Below are 21,054 nucleotides of genomic sequence, written 5' to 3'. Positions count from 1 at the left end.
TAGATGATCAAATCTATTTTTTCAAGGCTCCTTGATTAAGAATTAGTGTTTTTAACATAGCCATGGCACTCTAGATTGAAACTTAAAATACAATTTTTTATTAAGCGAGAATGTCAAAAATTGACATATGATATGTGATTCTATTCAGAATGTCATATTCTATCGAATAAAGTAAAAAAATACCGAGGGTGCCATTTAAAAATCAAAAGTTGTAGTCATTTCCGGTAAAACAGAAGTGACCAAAAACAATTGAATACGTCAATCAATCCTAATTTATGTCATATACTAACATACTAAATCTCGTTTTTTTATCTCAAAAAATAAAAAAGTTATCTGGGTGAGTCACTTTTGAGACGCACCCGGTATATAAGGTGTTATATTTAAATTAAACAAGTTATTGCCGTTTAAAGCTAGTAATTATTTAGTATAAATTTTTGGACACTATGTTTAAGGTAGTATAATTTTTATTATTGCAACACAATATCTGATCAATAAATAATCTTAAGTAAATTATCATATTTTTTACTTATTTGGGACACTTTTTTTAAATTGTAGCTCTGATAGTCCTACAACGAAACCAAAAATTACAATTTGTAAAAATCTAATCATTTAACTACAATACTCCGTGCCGTATGTGGTGACCAACCCTGTAGAACAAATGCCAAATATATTTGGTTTTGAAAGGGGAAATTTCAAAATCAGTAATACATAGACAACTTTTGTCAATCTTTTCTCGTTCGTTTTTTGAACTTGTCAATAAAAATGTCAAAAAGAGAGAATGATAAAGACTATTTTTATATTGGCATTTCACCAGAACTTAAAGAAAATAAAGAAAGAGCAGCAAAAGAAATGGAAAAAAAAGACGAGTGTGTGAAAATTGTGAGAGAAATGGGTGATATAATGGTTTCTATGTCAATATTTTAAAATGTCAGCAATATCAAAATTTTATAGTTATATACCTGAACGCACGTAGTGATATCCCTGTGATGTTTATGAAGCAAAATAACTTTCCTATCTGGACTGATAAGCCTCAAATCAGTTCTGTCAACTTGCAGTACCATAGTTCTATTATAATCATTGATATCCACGGTCTGATTAGCATCACTATTTTGCGGAGATGATTCTCTCTGCTCATCTGCTTTATCCTGTTGTGACGTTGAAGCCTCTACAATTAGAAAACCCATACGAAGTATAACATAACCGTCATTAATAATTGTGACATTAATACCAGAACTAGTTTCCTCTTCATCCACGTTAGCGTTTTCGTCAGAAATTTTTTCTAATACTTTTAATTTGCTGCTGTCCACCTCACTAATTTCCACCTTCCCAAGTGCAGTTTTCTGTAGCATGTTCGAGTGATGTGACAAGGATCGTTGAAGTTGATGCGTTGGGCTGGAAACTGGAGAATTGTTTGAACTACTTTCGGGAACATCCTGGAAGAGTTTGCCAAAAATTTTATTTGTATTATCTTTAATTGAAGAAATAAGAAGATGCGCAACCTCATGTGGTACATAATTTTGTGGCACACAACCTCTGTCCGATACCGTCGCCGCTATTCAACCTGTCCGAGATTTAGTTTAGCTCTGCGCCGCGGCGCACTGATAATTGTTACAGCGCAGCGGATAAAGAATACTCTACCGTAATTCTGCTTTCAGTCGAGAGAGCGGGTGGTTACAGGAGACAGTGTTGCCAGAACTACGGATTAATCCATAGATTTACGGATTTTAGGTACAGTACGTTAATAATACGGATTTTAAACAAAGAACGGCATTGAACGTCAGAGTTGGCTTGGAAATGAAGATTGTTGTTATTTCATATGTAAAATTGTTAAATGTTAACAGTCGTAATTTCCAAGCCAACTAAACAACTTTTTATTCGTGAGCAGGTTTGAAGTGGAGGCTAAAAATCAGTTTCAGTATTTTCAAAGAGTATGGTTTAGGTATGTGGATGATATTTTTGCTGTTTTTGACACACATTCAGACACCATAGATAATTTTATTCCTAAGTTAAATAATCGTTTTCCCTTCATTAAATTTATACATGAAATTGAGAACAACGACAGATTACCATTTCTAGATGTATTAATTATTAGAAATACTAATAATTGCCTGGAATTTGATATCTTTAGGAAAAATACCACTACACGCAGATATATTCCTAATGAATCATATCATAGTATTTATCATAAAATGGCTAGTTTAAATTTCTTAGTTCATAGATTACTTAGTTTTCCACTTTCCAACGAAAGATATGAAATAGAAAGATATTACATTAGGAATGTAGCTGAGTGTAATGGATATTCTCCATCAATAGTTGATAAAAGAAAAAATGTAGGTATAGGTTAATGATTTCTGAAAATTCGACTTTTCAAGTGGAGAAAGATACGACAAAATATTTTTCAATACCGTTTGATAGACAGTTATCCCGTGTTCTAAAAGGAATTTTTAAGAATGCCAATTATAAACTTGTGTATAGTGCAACAATTATTAGGCAATCCAAAGGATAAAACACCTCACTGGAAAGGTCAGGTATTTATGAAATTTCTTGTAAAGATTGTGATCAGAAATATGTTGGGCAAACTAGAAGATCAATATTAACTAGATTTAAAGAACATTTAGCTCAGATAAGATATGGCAGACCTGATAAATCTTGCGTTGCCGAACATATTGTTGATAAAGAACATTGTATAGATCTTAATAACTTAAAATTACTTAAACAAGTCTCAAATTACAGGCAATTAGATGCATATTAAAGCATCATAATTAATAAATGTAAAGATAGTATGAACAGGGACAACGGTCCAATTCCTTCAAGTTCTTGGTTCCTACTACTCTAGTGGCGGAAATCTAACTGTTACGCTCGGTGGGTTCTGACTCGGTTGGCTAGATCTTGCCACGCCCACTCTGTGCCCACTGAGCGAGTATATAAAAGCTCCAATTGTAGATTGTATTTTAGTTTATAATCATCTGCTGATGATGCTAACATGGTTAGCGAAACGCGCGTCCAGTTTAAAAGTAAAAGTATTTTGGTGTATTGTGGTGATTTAGTATTTTATTTTGCTGTTTATTCTATGTTTAACACGAATAAATTTTCAATACATAAACGCGGATTTTCCATCCAAAGATATTTTCGTCAAACGTATGTACTTGAGGCGTAAGGGGAAATCAAATCAGCCTTGTCACGAATTTGCCCATTAGATTGCGTATCTTCCCAATTCTTTCAATGAACGGTATTATGAAGTATTAAAGTTTAAAACTCACGATTGAACCTTTCCTTAAAATGTTATCTTCGCTTTGCAGTCTGCCAATAGCTGAAATATGTTTTAATTTGTTTTTTTCGAGCTCGTGAACTCTGAATTTTTCTAAGGCGTCATCTATGAATGTGTCCGGAACTTTCTTCTGCCATACTTTTATTTTACCTATGTATAAAACCTACAGATGAAAAAACATACATTTTTAATATTTTTGTTGTCTATATATTATAATATATAATAATATATTCCATAATAAATATATACATATACACAGGGTGACCCATTAATGCGAGAAAGTCAATATCGTGGTTGTTTTCGAAGATATGAACAAAGTTTTAGGGTGAGCTTTTAGTTAAGTATCACAATTTTGACAAAAAAAATAATTCAGTTTATGTAGAATTCTATAAGAAACACAAAAATGGTAAAAGAAATAGGGGTTGCTATTTAAAATTTTAGGTGTAGGTGCCCTGGGGGTCAAGGGGTTGAAGGTAACACGACAACAAATGCCTCAAAAATTGTCCCCCTTGATATGTAAATTGACGTGTTTCGCCAAATTTTCATACTATCATCGGTAGAGGCAATATTAAATACTGTTCGTTTTCAAATTGTCACCCAGTATATATTTTTCTAAACACCAAGAACAAAAGAAGGAATCTGCTAAAGAAAATTTACATTGTCTTATACAGTGCATTTTTATGACCTCTTCAACATCGCAATATTTAAAATGCTATATCTATTTTTTTAAAGCAACATCCTGTATATTATTTTTCGATTAAATGCGGAATCCAAATCTAAACATTTTTTGTATGTAAAGTGTTTCTAAATTTTTAACGTTTTCCCGGATATTCGCGGTAATATATTACATGTGGCTCTTTCAACAGAACATTTTTATCAAAATCACAGTATTTTTGGAATGTTCATTTTGGGGAAGAAACTATCATTGCTTCTGTATTTTACAAAAAATATTGAAATAAAATTAAAACATCTCAAAACACAAACCTAATGTAGAGCTTTTTGGGGCACAGGGAAAACCCTGTATAAAAAAAAACATCTTCCAAAAATAATAATTAGTCGTTTTTTTTTTCATTTTTACCTCAAAAAAGTTACTAGAGCTCGGTGATATGTCCACGCACAAAGATGTCAAAGTAGCAGCACTGCTCAGAGACCTAGTAGGCGTTACGTGGCTCTGCTCCTTCATTTGTTTATACAGATCTGTCACCTGGAATGAAACGAAAAAATTATCAATAAATAAAATTTTACGCTATTAAATAAAAATAATAGTGAAGGTTATTTTGGACACTTTCCAGGGGTCATCTATATAAACAGCATATTGAACTTGGTTTTTTATTGTACTGTTATAACATTTCCAGACCTGTTATATTCTGGATAATATTTATAACTTCCTCAAATATTTCTACACAGTCTTTTAGAATGAAAGTTACATATTTTTTTAAAAGAACTTAATAGTCTAATTATTGAAAAAAAAATGATATTTGTTAAATTAAGATTGTTTAAACTGAAATAAAAAAAGAATTATTATAATTGACCATTTACATAATTAAGCTTTTTTTTAAATTGTTGTTCCTTTTTCTTTTTAGCTTCCAGAAAGCAATAAAAAGGTTTCCTTCTCATCCAGGAACTCAAATATACTCCAAGAAATGTCAAGGGCTATGTTTTTTTTTGAAAGGTCACATTGTTCTTTTGAAAGGGCACATTGTTTTTTGAAAGGGCTCATTGTTCTACTTATGCTAAATCTTCTTCTTATTTACAGGGTCGTGCCCTATATACAGAACGTAAACGATCTCTCGGATATCATCAGTTTTTCAAAAGTATATACAGGATGTCCCATTTTCGTGTGTTTTATGGGGTTTCTCCATAGAGTTAAAAATTAGGTTTCTCGTTTATGAGAAGATACAAAGATGCGGTTTTAATATCACTGAGCCACTTTTTTATAAAATTAAAGACGCTACTTACTCGTCATAGCTCTCTTAGTTCCTGAAATACAGGGCGAATTTGAAAATGCTGTATTTTTCGAGCCATGGCACTCTAGTTTGAAATTTAAAATATGATTTTTTTTAGGTGCCCGGTGGCGTAGGGGTACAGGCTCTCGTCTACCAATCTCAAGGTGTGGGTTCAATTCCCACACCCGGCATTTCATCAGCCGACTATTTTTATTAAAATAAAAATAGTTTGGGTACCTAGGTCGACTCAGCCTTAAATGAGTACTTGGGATTCACAATCCTGAGGTAATAATAGGCGGTTGAAGCGTAGTGCTAGCCACGTTACCTTCCTTGTATACCGAACGGATCTAGTATAGCAAGATGTACCTTGCTACTCCCAAGGCGTTAAACGCTATATACGGGAGCTATTATGTTATTACTTTTTTTTAAAGCGAAATTGTCAAAAGTTGGCTAATGATATATCATTCTGTACAGAGTGTCAGTTTCTATCGAATACAGTAAAAAAATACTACTAATAGAAGGTGTCATTTAAAAATCAAACGGTATAGTCTTTTCTGGTGAAAGAGGAAGTTTATCATTGAATACCATTGAAATACCTAATTGAAGCGTCCAGGGAACAAACTTGATAAACGCCAATTTCTTAATTTTAGGATTTTACAATATCATAGTAGGTCTAACTGATCCCTACAAAATGTATAAACTCTGCAGGACAATAAGTTATTAAAACCTATGATATATGCCTGGTAAAAATCTAGAATACACGGAAAGAACCTGATAACCACCAGCCGTCCAGTGCTCTCCTGTAAAATTAGTGAAATAACGCTTATCATGTTTTTTCCCTGAACTCTTCAATTTATATCATATACTAATCAAATCTCGTTTTTTATCTGAAAAAATAAAAAAAAATATAGGGGGTGAGCTACTACGTGAGAAACACCCGCTATAAGGTGTTCCATTTAAATATTTGAATACAGAGCCATTTCTGTTAAAACCGGAAGTTACCGGACTATGAAAATATCCGAAAAATCTCGCCTTCATTTACATTGTCATTATTTTTTTTTATTAGTATCATCCTTGATTATTGCATCTAATACATTAAAGGTTATAGCTTGTCTAACAAAAGCGTTCACACAGGCAAAGTTTTTATTTCGATACAAATTTGTGATAATGTATATGCCAGCCCTACTTTATCTGATCCGGACCTAGAGGAACTAAACTAAATAAAAGACTAGTTTACGTACGAACGGATGGGGCCAGCGCGATCGATGCTAGGCAGGAGTGGGGAGTGCCAGTCGTATGCCGTATGTTATCGGATCCGGACCTAAAGGAACTAGAGGAACTAAATAAAAGACTAGTTTACGTATGGAACAGCCAGCGCGATTGATGCTAGGCAGGCGTGGGGAGTGCCAGCCGTATGTTATCGGATCCGGACATAGAGGAACTATTAAAAGACTAGTTCACTGGAATCTATTCAGTCGGCAGATCCGAGATATAATAGAAGGCGACGACGATGGATTCGGCCTTGTCTATTGCCACAGCCGGCGCGGCGTAATTACCACAGAAAATTGTCGTGGATACTGTTTTTGATTTTTAGTTTGTTTTTTAAATATTTTATGGGAATGTTTCACTTTAGGTCCCTAAAATTAAGAAATATCTTATAAAACGAAGTAGATATTCTGAATTTTTAGACGAAAACAAAAATCTTGAAGTGAGGAAAAATGCAATTTTTCGTAAAATTTTTGTTATATTTGCTCCAATTGATTTGTGATATAGTTTTTTAAATTCTGATTTGAGTTTTTTTTATTTTTTTTTTATCTGCAATAAAACTTACCTAAATGTTTTTAACATACACAATTACACGTCTCGTTATATATCCGTACATTATAAAAATTATACAGATCATACCGTGAATAGTTCTGACTGACAACGAAACGCATTAGCAAGCAAGGGGAATGTCAATGTTAGTCGGGAACTATTGTGAACTAAAGACCTAGTTCAAGGAACTATTCCTCTGGAGGAACTAGAACTAAGGAACTAGTTCCTCTCAAGAAACTAGAATTCCCACCTCTACCTCCAGTATTCGAGTGGGGTATTTTAATACCCCAAACAAAATTCTACTTAGATGTCTTGTATTCTTTAACCGTAGTGTGTAGGTGTGTGTGTTGGAAGATCGCAATCGCGTCGCCAACTTTTAAGATATACTTTATTGAACATCCTTTTTTGGATGTTGAGGAACCATCAAGATCTACTGAAGTAGATGATTTTGAAATATTACATGCTCAAAAAACCCAGTTAGCTAGTCCAAACGCACCAAATGCATATGTAAAATCTCTCATCAATGGCGTAGCAAATGAGGCCCAAGCAGTTTCTTACTGCGAAAATTGAAGCAATAATATTTAGTTGCAATTTACAAGTTTTTCAATGTTTAAAATTGTTATAATTTAAATAAATGGAAATGATTTGCATAATTACTAATCTGACATCCCATTCTTTTAAATTTTCCTCGTTAGAATTAATTGGGATAATAAGGCGAGTAACAGAAGGTTAAAAAATCAAAACATTGAAGACAGTGCAACAAAGGAAACAACACCTCCAACAAAGAAACACTTACAACTTTCTTTTCTATATACGAAGCATCGCTCATACTGTGTGCCTCAGCTATATAGGGACTGTGAATCCCTACGGGAATAGAAATCCTATCCAAATTCATGTTTAAAACACACTTTTTCACTGCTTTCCGATCGAAAAACTCACTCCGCACGCCGACGAGGTGTTTTCCAGTAAAATGTTAAAAATAGCATGGATCTGTGTCAGGAAAACAACCGTAACACGTATGCAAGCGCGGAAATATTTTAAAATATGATCGAAATCGGTTCAAAGTGTTTTTTAAAACAAAATAATAGTTAAAATATGGATCGCCAGTTGAGAAATACGGAAAAAAGTGGTGAATGTGGCCGTGGGTAGCCGAGCCAGACTTCGAGACTAGCGGGAACGAATCCCCGCTGACGGTATATCCAGTTATTTTCGGGAATCACTCATTCACCTAGTGGCTGGCAAGCGTAGCCGTTCAAAGTCAAACAGGAACTTAACCTTTGGTCCGGAAAAATCGGTGAAAATGTTTTTAACATTGAAAAACTAAACAAGGATAGTTTCTTTATTGTCTGTGACAATGTCGCAATTTACTGGCTTTATTTTTCTACTTAGATTAATAAAATGGTGGACGGATTACTCTTTTTTTTCAATAACAAGGGGCTGTCCTCTGCCGGAAACACTGCGACCTGTGGGGTCTATCGTGTTTGTCCCCTTTCTATATCTGCACCCATTCTCCTATTCCTGTGCTCTGCAATAACTTGTGCAGGTCCTAGATAGTTCTTCCAGTTCTAGCCTAGCTTTTCCAAATAAAAAGTGTCGCTTGCGATCCAGAGCCTCGCAGTTACAGGTTATGTGCTCCACTGTTTCAAGATCTTTATCGCAGAGTCTGCAGCAAAAACTTCCTTGATGCAGGTTGAGCTTGTTCAGGTAACACTTGATAGCCATGTGTCTTGTCAAGAGGCCGGTTCTAATCCACACTTTATTCCTGCTAAGCATTAGAAGTTATTTTGCGGTTTTAGAGCTAGGTCCTTGGATAAAGGCCTTGCTGGGGGTGTGCCCCTGTCTGTTTCTCCAGTGGACATGATCCAGAGTTTTAGTGCACTACGAGCCATACATTTGGGTATTCCCAGTACTGGCTCTGGACCAAGATAGAATGGCGATGATTCTTGCCTAGCTAGCTCATCGACTTTTTCGTTGCTTTGGATGCCGCTGTAGCCCGGCACCTAGAATAATTTAATTCTATTCCTTCGTGTCAGAGCTCCCAGTTCATCTAGGCATTCCCAGATCAGTCTCGACGAACCCTTCGGGTCATTGGCGCCTCAAGTGCCGCCTCGCTGTCTGAACATATATTGATGAGCTTACCTGAATAAGCTCTTCTATTATTTTCTCTCGCATATTGTAGAATGGCGAAGATTTCTGCTTGAAATACGAGTATTTACACAAGGAAAAGGATAAGTTTACCCTTGGTCTTTCCCCAAATACTTCCAGCTCCTGTTTCTTCAGCGGTCTTTGACCCGTCTGTGTACCAGGTTAGTATGTCCTGAAGAAATGTTATATCTGTCCACATTCCTCGATCCTTTTTGTTCACCACGAATGGTTTGTGGTATATATAAAGAGGGGTCATTTGGTCCGATTTCATTTAAAGAAGAGGTCCCCTAATAGAATCCCTCATCTTTAAGTGTCCTGTTACTGTCCTATTTCCCAGAGACAATACACTTTGTTGTCGATAAAGTCGAATTCTTGCCTCCTACTGTATCACTCTGTGAAGAGGCGGAAGGTCCAAAAGCGCCTCCATTGATACAGGGCATTGATTTCATCGCCTCTGTTATTCTCAGACAAGCAAGTCTTTGGATTAGTCTTAGCGACGATCCAAGAACCGGTCCACCAACAACGGCAGGCATCCAGGCAACCATGATGCTGTACGTAAGCTGTATGTAAGATCGACATGTCACATATCGTGAAATTGAAGCTCTGATCACTGGGCATCTTACACACAGAAATTCAAAAAATTTTACATGAGAAAGTATCTGTAAAAAAATTGTTTCTCGTTGGATACAGCATCTGTTGACGGAAGATCAGAAATCAATTACAACAGTGTCAAAAAATTCTACACTGGTTTAAACTCAAAAAATATATACAGTACAGTTTTGTGGTGAATCCTGGATTTACTCTTGAACCCGAAAAACGTCAATCGGCTGTTTGGGTATTGCGAGATGAATTGATGAGTTCTCGAAGTGCTTCCAAAAAGATGGTGGGGACATTTGTTTCTCTCAAAAGCGAGTCATGTAGCAAAAATTCCTCTGCAAGATGAAAAGCCTATTACTGCTAGCTGATTGGTACATATCTATTTGTTTACCGGAAGTAAGTGCTGAGCCTCAACCAAGACAATGCAAGTTCCCACACAGCTCGAAAACCAATTGAGAAAATATCGAATTAAACCATCCTCCATACAGCCCGACCTAAATGCTAAAGGTTTTTTTACTTTTCCAGAAATTAAGAATGAACTGTGTGGTCAAAGATTCCAGTCCCCAGAAGGTGTAGTCAGCGCCTTCAAATATGCAATTTTGAAAATATTAACAACCGAGTGGAAAAACTGCTTTTAGAATTGTTTCGAACGGATGCATTTCACTTGATGGAGAATACTCCGAAAAACAATAGTGTTTAAAAGTTATCTACTGATTTTTTCTACCTCTATATGCAAAATATAAGACATAGTTGATAAATTTTATAGCGAATTTATATTTAAAAAAAACATAGGTAGGTATTATTATTTTTTACGTAAACGATTATAACTGAAGCAGAACATTTTTATTCTACAAACTCTAAGTTACTAGGACTACTAAGCTAAAATTAGACAAAGCAAGGTGGTTTTTAGTAATTAGTCTTTCACATATGTAGGTATAATTTCTTTAGTAAAATGAAGTTTCTTTAATTTTATATTATTTGAAATATTTAATTGGGACCAGAATAACTAATATTGGATTTTTTCTTGGTTTTAGTATAATAAATTTTCTATAATTCACTGTATTTTAACCTAATAATTATGTACAATTACTATTAATTTTAAGATGAAAATTATAAATAATACTTGTAGATATGTTTTTTATTGTAACAATATTAAAATTATTATTTTAATTAATTAATATCTAGGAGAAAAATACAAAAGTATAACATTAGTAATAAGCTAAAATGTTTCCAATTTTTTTGGGCAAGTAAAACAAAAAAAATTGGTCAAGTGCGAGTCGGACTCGCGCACGAATTGTTCCGTACCATTCATTATCTATACAACATTAGACACTATATTATTATAAACTTTTTTTCCGATTTAGCTGAAATTTTGAATGCGCGTATAAGTAATTTAAAAAAAATGAAGAAACACATTACTAAAAATTAAATTAGTATTAACCAATAATAAATATGTAAAAAGTAAAAATAAATATGTAAAAATATATAAAAATTAAAAAAAAACGATTAAAAAAATGTCGCCTTAACTAGGATTCGAACCTGCCTTACTACGGCTCCAACGTCATAGCAGCGTAAAGTCCTAAAACTTTAACCACGCGGCCACCGAGATTCTATGTAAAATTCTTACTTAAAAGATAATGTTTAGTGAAAGTACTTTTTATTTATAAACATTTATTTAATTCTGTTTTTAGTATTTGTTCTTATAGCGGCAACATAGATACATTATCTGTAAAAATTTCAACTGTCTAGCTATAACGGTTCATAAGATAGACCTTTGTGACAGACGGACGGACGGACAACGAAGTCTTAGTAATAGGGTTCCAGTTTTTACCCTTTGGGTACGGAAGCTTAAAAAAGACCAAAATCAATTTATTCTAAGCTGAAGTTCCATATACATTACACTATCTAATTACAAATAACATAATTCATTCAATATTACGAAAAAAATATGCCTGTCCAAAACATATTTTGAAACTAAGCTTTCGAAAAACAAAAATGTTGCCGACATTAAGTCTAATAATATATTTTCAAATTAAAAATGTTAGATAACTATTATATCTAACAAAATGTTAAATATGCCATCCTGGTCACTCGATCTGCGTGGTTTGTAGGTCTTTTAATGCATGCGACAGAGATAAATATAAATGATCGATTGACAGACAGAGAGATAAAATAAAAAGCGGCATACACTGTTGCCGGTGCAAAATCCGGCAATACCATTGGGGAAAAAATGCATCAACCTAACTTTTATCCCTTTTTAATACATTTGATTTCCCATTAAGCTGTCTTTCATGTCTTCTTCCACATCACTGTCTTACACGTTAAAATCCAGACCACGCAGTTTCGATGACCAGATCGGTATAAGAAATATATAAAATAAATATAATAATATAAGGATACAAATTAAAAGATCTTATTTTATTAAAAGAGACACTGTCTACTAAAATTTATTACTATTAAATGTACACTAACGCTTTTTTTGTAGTTCGTGAAATCAGAAGTTCCAATCATGAATTACTCAGCTGCTAGTGCACAGATTACATGTGCACGCAAGCCAGCTTAATAAGTCGCGAGCATAAAGGGGTGCGGGTGGCAAAGTTATAACCAATATGATCTAATATTCCGATGAGCAGTGAACGAAGTGAACAAGCCACGCAGTAGAATAGATCAGCTGAAATGTGATGACATGCGTGAAATTGGTACGTTACGCATATTATATCGATTGTGAGTTTCGTTTAGAAAGTAATAAATTTAAGACTTAACTCCAGGTAAGGAAATTTGTGTTTAGACCTAAGTTTCAATTCAATCAAATTAGTTTTATTCTCAAGATGAAGCATTCAATTTGGAGAATTCACATGCACATGAGCAGTACACTGACTGTACTCATGTAACTAAATTATTGAACTTTGTTCAAGGAATTCGTGATAAAATTCAAAGTCCAATTATTTGTTTGCGCATACATATGCGCATACATACATGCATTTTTAATGCATATTAATAGATTTTTTTATTTATATTGTTTCACGCTCAAAGTACTTACAGTAATGCCAAATGTATCCAATAAATTCTAAAATATAATAATCACACACACACGTTGGTTTGATATCACGTTTTCAGAACATCGCACTACACAAGCTTAACACCACGGAGCTTGGTACTTTGATCGGAAAATTATGAAAAAGTATTTTTCACGACGTTTTCTAAACACACGAACACACGTAAAGGTGCGAATTGAAAATTACGACTGGCAATTTGAAAATAGATAATAGATTTATCGGATTCGGAGGTGTTTAACTTTTTGTTGGCTCATCATATTAGTTTAATTTTAAACGAAAAATCGTTGTAAGCACGTTGTTTCTTTAATAGTCACTAGGCGAAAGTTCATTCTATTTCTATTTCCGTTAATAAACATTTTCTTTTTATGATTTTTCCATAAATATTTATTTCAACTAACTCCTAAATATTCTACCACTAACATTTTCATTATAAGGAATATAGTTGTATAGAGTAGAGTAAAGAATATTGTCAAAATGGGGGGTATTACACACAAACACTAAAGGTCCCAACAGGCGCTCAGTTTTTTGGCACAGACCCGATTAGTGCAGACATATTGGCCCATGTGCGTGGGAACTTTCAGCCTATCGCGCAGTCTTTCATAGTATCTACACGGCATATAAAAGATGATGATGTTGATTTATACGCCGTGGTACCAAGTGGTATCTATATAACGGGTATTTTTTAAAAGTTACTCTCTCTTATAACTTTTTTATTTTTTGAGACAAAAAATTGAGATTCTGTATATCAGTATACAGGGTTGTTCACCACATACGACACGGAGTATTGTAGCTAAACGATTAGATTTTTACAAATTGTAAGTTTTTGGTTTGTTGAAGGACTATTGCAGCTACAATTTAAAAATATTTTTACAAGATACAGAGTGTCCCAAATAAATAAAAAATATCAAAGTTGTATTTTTTTAAATGGAACACCCTGTATATTATTGCATTTTTAGTTTCTACGATTAAAATAAAGGTAAATTTGATTAAGGTTTATTACACTTAAACCTTACCGTTTTTGAAATATTTTCAATTTTGTGAAATTGCAGTATAAATTTTAAGGCTTCATTTCTCCGAGGGTATCAAAGTTTTTATTACTAAATATTTACTGAAGTTTATTTATTGATCAGTTATTGTGTTGCTATAATAAAAACTTTACTACCTTATACAGAGTGTCTAAAAATTAATTTTAAATAATTACTAGCTTTAAAGGGCAATAATTTGTTTAATTTAAATGGAACACCCTGTATATTTTATGAGAATCAGATGCACAATTTAATTGTCTATCAAATTGTATTATACCACTTCTTACCTATTCCTTCAAGTTTTCGTGGAAAATGCATTTTCTTATAATTTAGACCTCATTTATCAATATACCCATGGAATATTGACATTTTAGATTGTTTTTAAAACAACAAATGTACAAAACATGTAATAGGCTAGTAATATTATCGTTTTTAGTAAAACGATAATATTACTAGCCCATTTGTATGCAAAAAGAAAACTATTTAAATCTTTATAAAAGAGTATACCATTAATTAAATATACCACAGTATTTCCGCCCAAATACTAATTAACTACATACTTAATTGTGTTCGTTAATAAATTATTCTAAATAAATGTGGATTTGAATCAGAAATCAATATAATAATAAGTTATGAAAATGAACGTCTCTGTTGTTATAAATAGGCATTTGTCGAAAAATTAAATATCATTTTTAAGGTGTTACTTTTTACCACACTGTCTAATACACATACATAATTCAGCTTTTTAGTATTTGGAGCAATTATTATTAATCAACGCAAACAGTCAATTAATGTAGTTTGAATACTGGAATCATATTAATTGGTCCTTTTTAACAAATATTTAAACAGTTTTTTTTAATGAAATAAACGAACTATATCGACAATATTAGTATCTGTACTCTTTAAAAATTTGGTACATCTTTAAAAATAATCTAAAATGTCAGTATTCCATGGGTATATTGATAAATGAGTTCTAAATTACAAGAAAATGCATTTTCTACGGAAACTTGAAGAGATAGGTAAAAAATGGTATAATACAATTTGATAGACAATTAAATTGTGCATCTGATTCTCATAAAATATACAGGGTGTTCCATTTAAATTAAACAAATTATTGCCCTTTAAAGCTAGTAATTATTTAAAATTAATTTTTAGACACTCTGTATAAGGTAGTAAAGTTTTTATTATAGCAACACAATAACTGATCAATAAATAAACTTCAGTAAATATTTAGTAATAAAAACTTTGATACCCTCGGAGAAATGAAGCCTTAAAATTTATACTGCAATTTCACAAAATTGAAAATATTTCAAAAACGGTAAGGTTTAAGTGTAATAAACCTTAATCAAATTTACCTTTATTTTAAGCGTAGAAACTAAAAATGTAATAATATATAGGGTGTTCCGTTTAAAAAAATACAACTTTGATATTTTTTATTTATTTGGGACACTCTGTATTTTGTAAAAATATTTTTAAATTGTAGCTCTAATAGTCCTTCAACGAATCCAAAACTTACAATTTGTAAAAATCTAGTCGTTTAGCTACAATACTTCGTGTCGTATGTGGTGAACAACCCTGTATAACATAAATCAGGATCGATGGACGTAGTTAATTATTTTTGATCACTTCCACTTTCACCCGGAATGCTTAAATGAAGAGACTAAGTTTACCTAGACCTAAAGCTTAGATGAAGATACAATAGAAGGAAAGTGGACAGTTCTGAAGACAGAGATAAAAAAATAGTGCAAAGTTATGTGGAAAAAGAAGCGGACACAGAGAGTCAAAACAATGGTTTGATGAAGAATGTAAAATTGAGCTAGAAGTTAGAAATAAACTAAGATTACAGATATTGGAAAAAGAAACACAACAAACTAGAATAGAATACGCGAAACAACGAAGAAAAACTAAAAACATATTACGAAATAAAAAGAGGAAGTTTTATGAGGAAAACTTGAAGAAAAAAAAACTACAGAGGTATAGCTCTCCTAAGTGTAGCGTATAAAGTACTGGCAACATATAGGTATAAAAGAAATATTTGTGGAGGAGGTTGATGAGAAGATTGATGAGACAAATATAAGCGGAGAGTTATGAATACGGAAAACAAAAAAAATACTCCTATTTATCGACTTTCAGCAGGCATATGACAAAGTTAAAAGGACGGAGGTGTTTAGAGCATTAACAGAATTAGGGGTTAGCAAGAAACTGACTAAGATGATAAAATTGACACTCTAAGAGACAGTAAATGAAGTCAAAGTAAATTAGAAAACAACGGAAAAATTTATAATCAGGGACGGATTACGACAGGGGGTCCACTATCTTCAGTACTGTTTAGTATAGTATTAGAAAAAGTTATAAAGATGCAGGAATCAACAGAGAGGGCCTTCTGTATACAAAAAGACACCAATGCTTAGCCTTTACTGATGATTTAGTTATCTTAGCAAGAGATCGGAAAGAGCTGATATCGATAACTAAAAGACTAGAAAATCAAGCGCAAAAAGTAGGCTTCGTGTCCAAACCAAACCAAACCAGATATAAGCCAAAGTTTAGGATTTTTTTTTAAACGAGATACCCTGTATATTTCTCAAGAAATTAATTTCTTAAGCTCAATCTTAAGCTTATCTAAAATACCCAACAGTAGTAACTTAATAAATAGCGACAAAAATCATAATTTTCATATTAATTTTGCAAAAGTTCACAAAAAATTGCGATAGTTTTTAATAAATTTAAAATTAATTTATTCATTCGTCCCAAATATTACTAAAATGGCTTTATTTTATTAACATTAACCTGCAACTCTTTTAAGATAATTAACCTTAATTTTTGCGAATCATAGGTTAATTTGCCAATATGCTTTTTATCCTACAAGAGAATGCAAAGACGGATATTCATTTAAAGATATTCAAAAATATCGATATTTTTAACAAATATATATGATTTGATATATCGATATATTAGTAATTCGATTGAATAACTATATTAATTTCAGTATTATACCGGGTGCGTTTCAAAAGTGGCTCACCCCTATAACTTTTTTATTTTTTCAGATAAAAAAACGAGATTTGGTATGTTAGTATATGACATAATTAGGATTGATTGACGTATTCAATTGTTTTTGGTCACTTCCTGTTTCACCGGAAATGACTGCAACTTTTACTTTTTTACTTTATTCGATAGAAAATGACATTCTGAATAGAATGACATATCATATGCCAACTTTTGACATTCTCGCTTAGTAAAAAATTGTTTTTTAAAATTCAATCTAGAGTGCCATGGCTATGTTAAAAACACTAATTCTTAATCAAGGAGCCTTGGAAAAATAGATTTGATCGTCTAATGTTCTTAGTGTCTTGTCCTGGCCAGTTAGAAAATGCTCAAATCGTATTTTTAATCATATCTCAATTTTTCCAAACGAAACGAGGGTGGCTCATTAGCATATTTGGAAAAAGCATTTTTTTACGAATAATTTGATACTACACACTTGGTATTTCGAGTGAAAAATTTTCGTTACAAACCACAAGGTATAATTTCAAATAAACCATATGCAAAAATGTCAAAATTGACATATGATATGTCATTCTATTCAGAATGTCATTTTCTATGAAATAAAGTAAAAAAATATAGGGGGTGCTATTTAAAAATCAAAAGTTGTAGTCATTTCCGGTGAAACAGGAAGTGACCAAAAACAAGTGAATACGTCACTCAATCCTAATTTATGTCATATACTAACATACCAAATCTCGTTTTTTTAACTGAAAAAATAAAAAAGTTATAGGGGTGAGCCACTGTTGAGACGCACCCGGTATATATAATTCCAAATAAATATACGAGAATCGTTCTGTACCTAATTGTACCAAATTTTTACGTATGATACTCATTGTCACGGTCAAGTTGGTAAGAATAATTGTTATTATATAACGAAAAATTCATTATCATGCATAATTGCTTCATCTTAACGAAGGTTATACCTATATTTATCTCTAATTGCTTAAGTAAAATTTATTCCTGTTTAATAACATTTTTTTCGATTATTTTTAGTGTTATCAACTATGACATTATGACAATAACATATACAGAGTAGGTGAGAAAAACATTAAAATTTTAATGGAAGAATTAACCTATAAAATCAAGCTTTTTTAAATAACTCTTTAATAGAACACAAATTAAAATACATGTTTTTTGCTTAAAAATACATATTTTTTATTATTTATTATACATTCCATCCTTTTAGCGCAATTTTTGACTCAATGAAGAATCTCGACGGAAAAATTACAGAAAACAACTGTCACTCTCATGACAGGTTGGGTTATGATGAGATAAAGGTAGAATTTTAGAATTTAGAATGAGTGGGAGGGGGGTTAATCACTTCGACCTTACAGATCCATTGTGTCCCCCTTTCTTGAATCATAACTCATCATACAGTCCCAGGGCTTTGACAAAAGCCAGTATCTGGGACGGTTTTATAGAGGGTAGTTCTCCATCTCCAATATCAGTCGTACCAAAGTTCATGGCACGAATGGTTGTCGTCTCGGCGCACTCAGTGATGAGGTGTACTGGTGTTTCACCATCTTCCCACAGAATCTGCATTCGCCGTTTCTTCTTAGTTTCAATCTACTGAGGTGTTCATTGAGGAGACAGTGTCCTGTTAAAACCCCGTGACAATCCGAAGATTGTTCTTACTCAGACCCAGGAAGATCTGTGATTTTTCTTGATCATAAGCCCTCAGAAACTTCTTCGAGTGTCTTAGACCATTGCAAGATTTCCATTCCAGGTTGCGGATGGAATCTTCCAAATTCTTGAGTTCCGCCTTGAGTTGGTTACCACTGGAAAGCAGAACGGTTCTGGTCCAGTTAGTGGAGTGTTCGCTCCTTTCCTAGCTAGATTATTTGCTTTTTCATTGCCTTCTATCCCTTGGTGAGCAGGCACCCAGTGTAGGAGGACTTTGTTTTCTTTGCCTAATTTATTCAGCTTCTCTATGCATTCTTTGACCAATTTCAAATCGATTGATACTGAGTTGATCGCCTTTAACGCTGCTTGACTATCAGATAAGATGGCTATTTCTTGTTTCCGATAGTTCCTATCTAAGATAAGTTGTACGCATCTCTCGATAGCGTAGATTTCTGCCTGTAGGATACTAGGGTAAGTGCCCATTGGTTCGGAGTAATTAGCTCTCGGCCCAAACACTCCGATCCCTGTTCCCGTATTGGTTTTGGAAGCATCAGTATACCAAGTTATGGTATGGTCTTTTAACTGCTGGGCAAGCGTTTCGCTCTTCCAATCCTTCTTACTGCTCAATACTACATTGACATGTTTGTCAAAGTTGTACGTTCTTGGCATATCGTCCACTGGGAGTTGCAGGAGTGGTATTTTCTTTTTTTTTTAAAGAGAGATAAGGTAAATAACCAATAAAATCTATAGCCTGTTCAATGAATATAAAATATATAGAAAAAAACATCCCCCAGTTTATTCTCCATATAATTTTACTAAAATACTTAATAAACAGCAATTTCATTTCCGAGCCCTCTCTGACGATATTTTTTTATTTTTTTTATATTTTATTTTTTTTCGATCGTAGGGAACAGTTTGTTGCATGTCATTTTAATGCAAAAGTTAATTTATTAATGTTGTTGATGTAAATTTTTATGTGTTTTGAATTCTGAAATAGAATTTACCAAAATATGAAATTGGTTATGCTAGCACAAAAACAAGCTACAAACCAGCACATTTTTAAAAATAAACATGTTTATATACCACCAACACAATATAGGTACTACATTTCACTGCGCATTTTATAGCATTCACTTTAATACCGTATGATCGAAAAAAAACGGCGTCAGAGACGGCTGGAAACAGCTATTAAATTGAAGGATTTGAAGGACACGTTTGAAAAACTGTAGTTTGAAATGTTGAAAACATAATAATTAAAAATTAGTAAATAATTTGATTCGCTTTCACAAAATTTGTATCAAAATATCAAATATTTTGGCACAGATCGTTACCATTTTTCGTATCGCTAGCTCGTGTGTCAAGGCCTTGAATTTATACTCTCAACGCGCGTAAAGAAGTTTCACTTCACAAAAATATTTTTTTTTAAGTTTCTGTGTCTGGAATCGTTTTATTCTTTTTTAATCTATACTAATATAATATAAAATCCTTAAGTGACTGACATACTGATTAATCACGATCCTGTTCAAACCACTCAACGTAAGAAGCTCAATTTTGGCATACAGGTTGATTCTAGGGTGTAGAGGTTCGATAAGAAGGGATTTTTTGAAATTCCAGTTCCAAGAGGGTAATTAAACACCCCTCAAATATTACAATATTTTTTATTTAAAAAACGGTCAAGTTTCCGAAAAAACGCTTAAACACGTATATTTTATTTTGTTTTTTTTATATATTTTAAGATTTTTTAAAAAGGTATACAGGGTGTTTCGAAAAATCTGGTCATTGATTAATAACGATCCTGCTTAAAGCGCTTGACGTAAAAAGCTGATTTTTGGAAAACAGATTGACTTTAGGGTGTAGAGGTTCGATAGTAAGGGATTTTTCGGAACTCGAATTCTAAGGGGGTGAAACTATCCCTCAAATATTAAAATATTTTTTATTTAAAAACCGGTGAGTTTTTCGGAAAAACTCTTAAACACGTATATTTTATTTTGTTGTTTTACATATTTTAAGATTTTTTATAAATTTATACAGGGTGTTTCATAAAATATGACCATTGAGTAATCACGATTCTGCTTAAACTGCTTGACGTTTAAAGCTGATTTTTGGCAAACGGATTGACTGTGGGGTGTAGGGGTTCGATAAGGAGGGGTTTCTGGAATCTCAAATTCCAAGAGGGTGAAAACGCCCCTCAAATATTACAATATTTGTTATTTAAAAAACGGTTAGACTTTCGGGAAAACGCATGGACAAGCATAATTTATTTGGTTTTTTTACATATTTTGAAATTTTTTAAAAAATCATGCAGGGTGTTCCAAAAAATTGAGTAATTTCTTAACCACGATTCTGCTTAAACTGCTTGACGTAAAAAGCTTATTTTTGGCAAACGGATTTTTCGAAAGTCAAATTCCAACGAGATGAAACTACCCATCAAATATTACCAAGTTATATAATAATATCGCCATATTGTTTTTTCTCATGCTGACATAAATGTGAGAAAATTTTATCCAGTTTGTATGTTAATGGAAATTCTTGCTTTG

General features: G+C 32.8%; 1 protein-coding gene across 4 annotated transcripts in view; it reads right to left on the bottom strand.

Moving 5' to 3' along the window:
* LOC115881722 (TBC1 domain family member 1) overlaps positions 1-21,054 on the bottom strand; it is a 132,792-nt gene that overhangs the window by 17,140 nt on the left and 94,598 nt on the right. For 2 of the 4 annotated variants that reach the window (XM_030899335.1, XM_030899338.1), the window contains 4 exons: positions 4,347-4,472; positions 3,261-3,431; positions 1,229-1,433; positions 960-1,165 (listed from right to left, as the gene is read on the bottom strand). In XM_030899335.1, coding sequence (XP_030755195.1) covers positions 960-1,165; positions 1,229-1,433; positions 3,261-3,431; positions 4,347-4,472 — 708 coding nt within the window. Of the gene's footprint in view, positions 1-959; positions 1,166-1,228; positions 1,434-3,260; positions 3,432-4,346; positions 4,473-7,825; positions 8,180-12,811; positions 13,005-21,054 lie in introns of those variants that run through there. The other 2 variants (XM_030899339.1, XM_030899337.1) reach the window with 2 other exon arrangements.

The sequence above is a fragment of the Sitophilus oryzae genome, unplaced genomic scaffold, assembly GCF_002938485.1.
Source record: "Sitophilus oryzae breed Bouriz unplaced genomic scaffold, Soryzae_2.0 scaffold_172_pilon_pilon, whole genome shotgun sequence".
NCBI lineage: Eukaryota > Metazoa > Arthropoda > Insecta > Coleoptera > Curculionidae > Sitophilus > Sitophilus oryzae.
The sequence above is the reverse complement of the archived record's forward strand: the minus strand, read 5'-3'. Positions and strand labels throughout refer to the sequence as shown.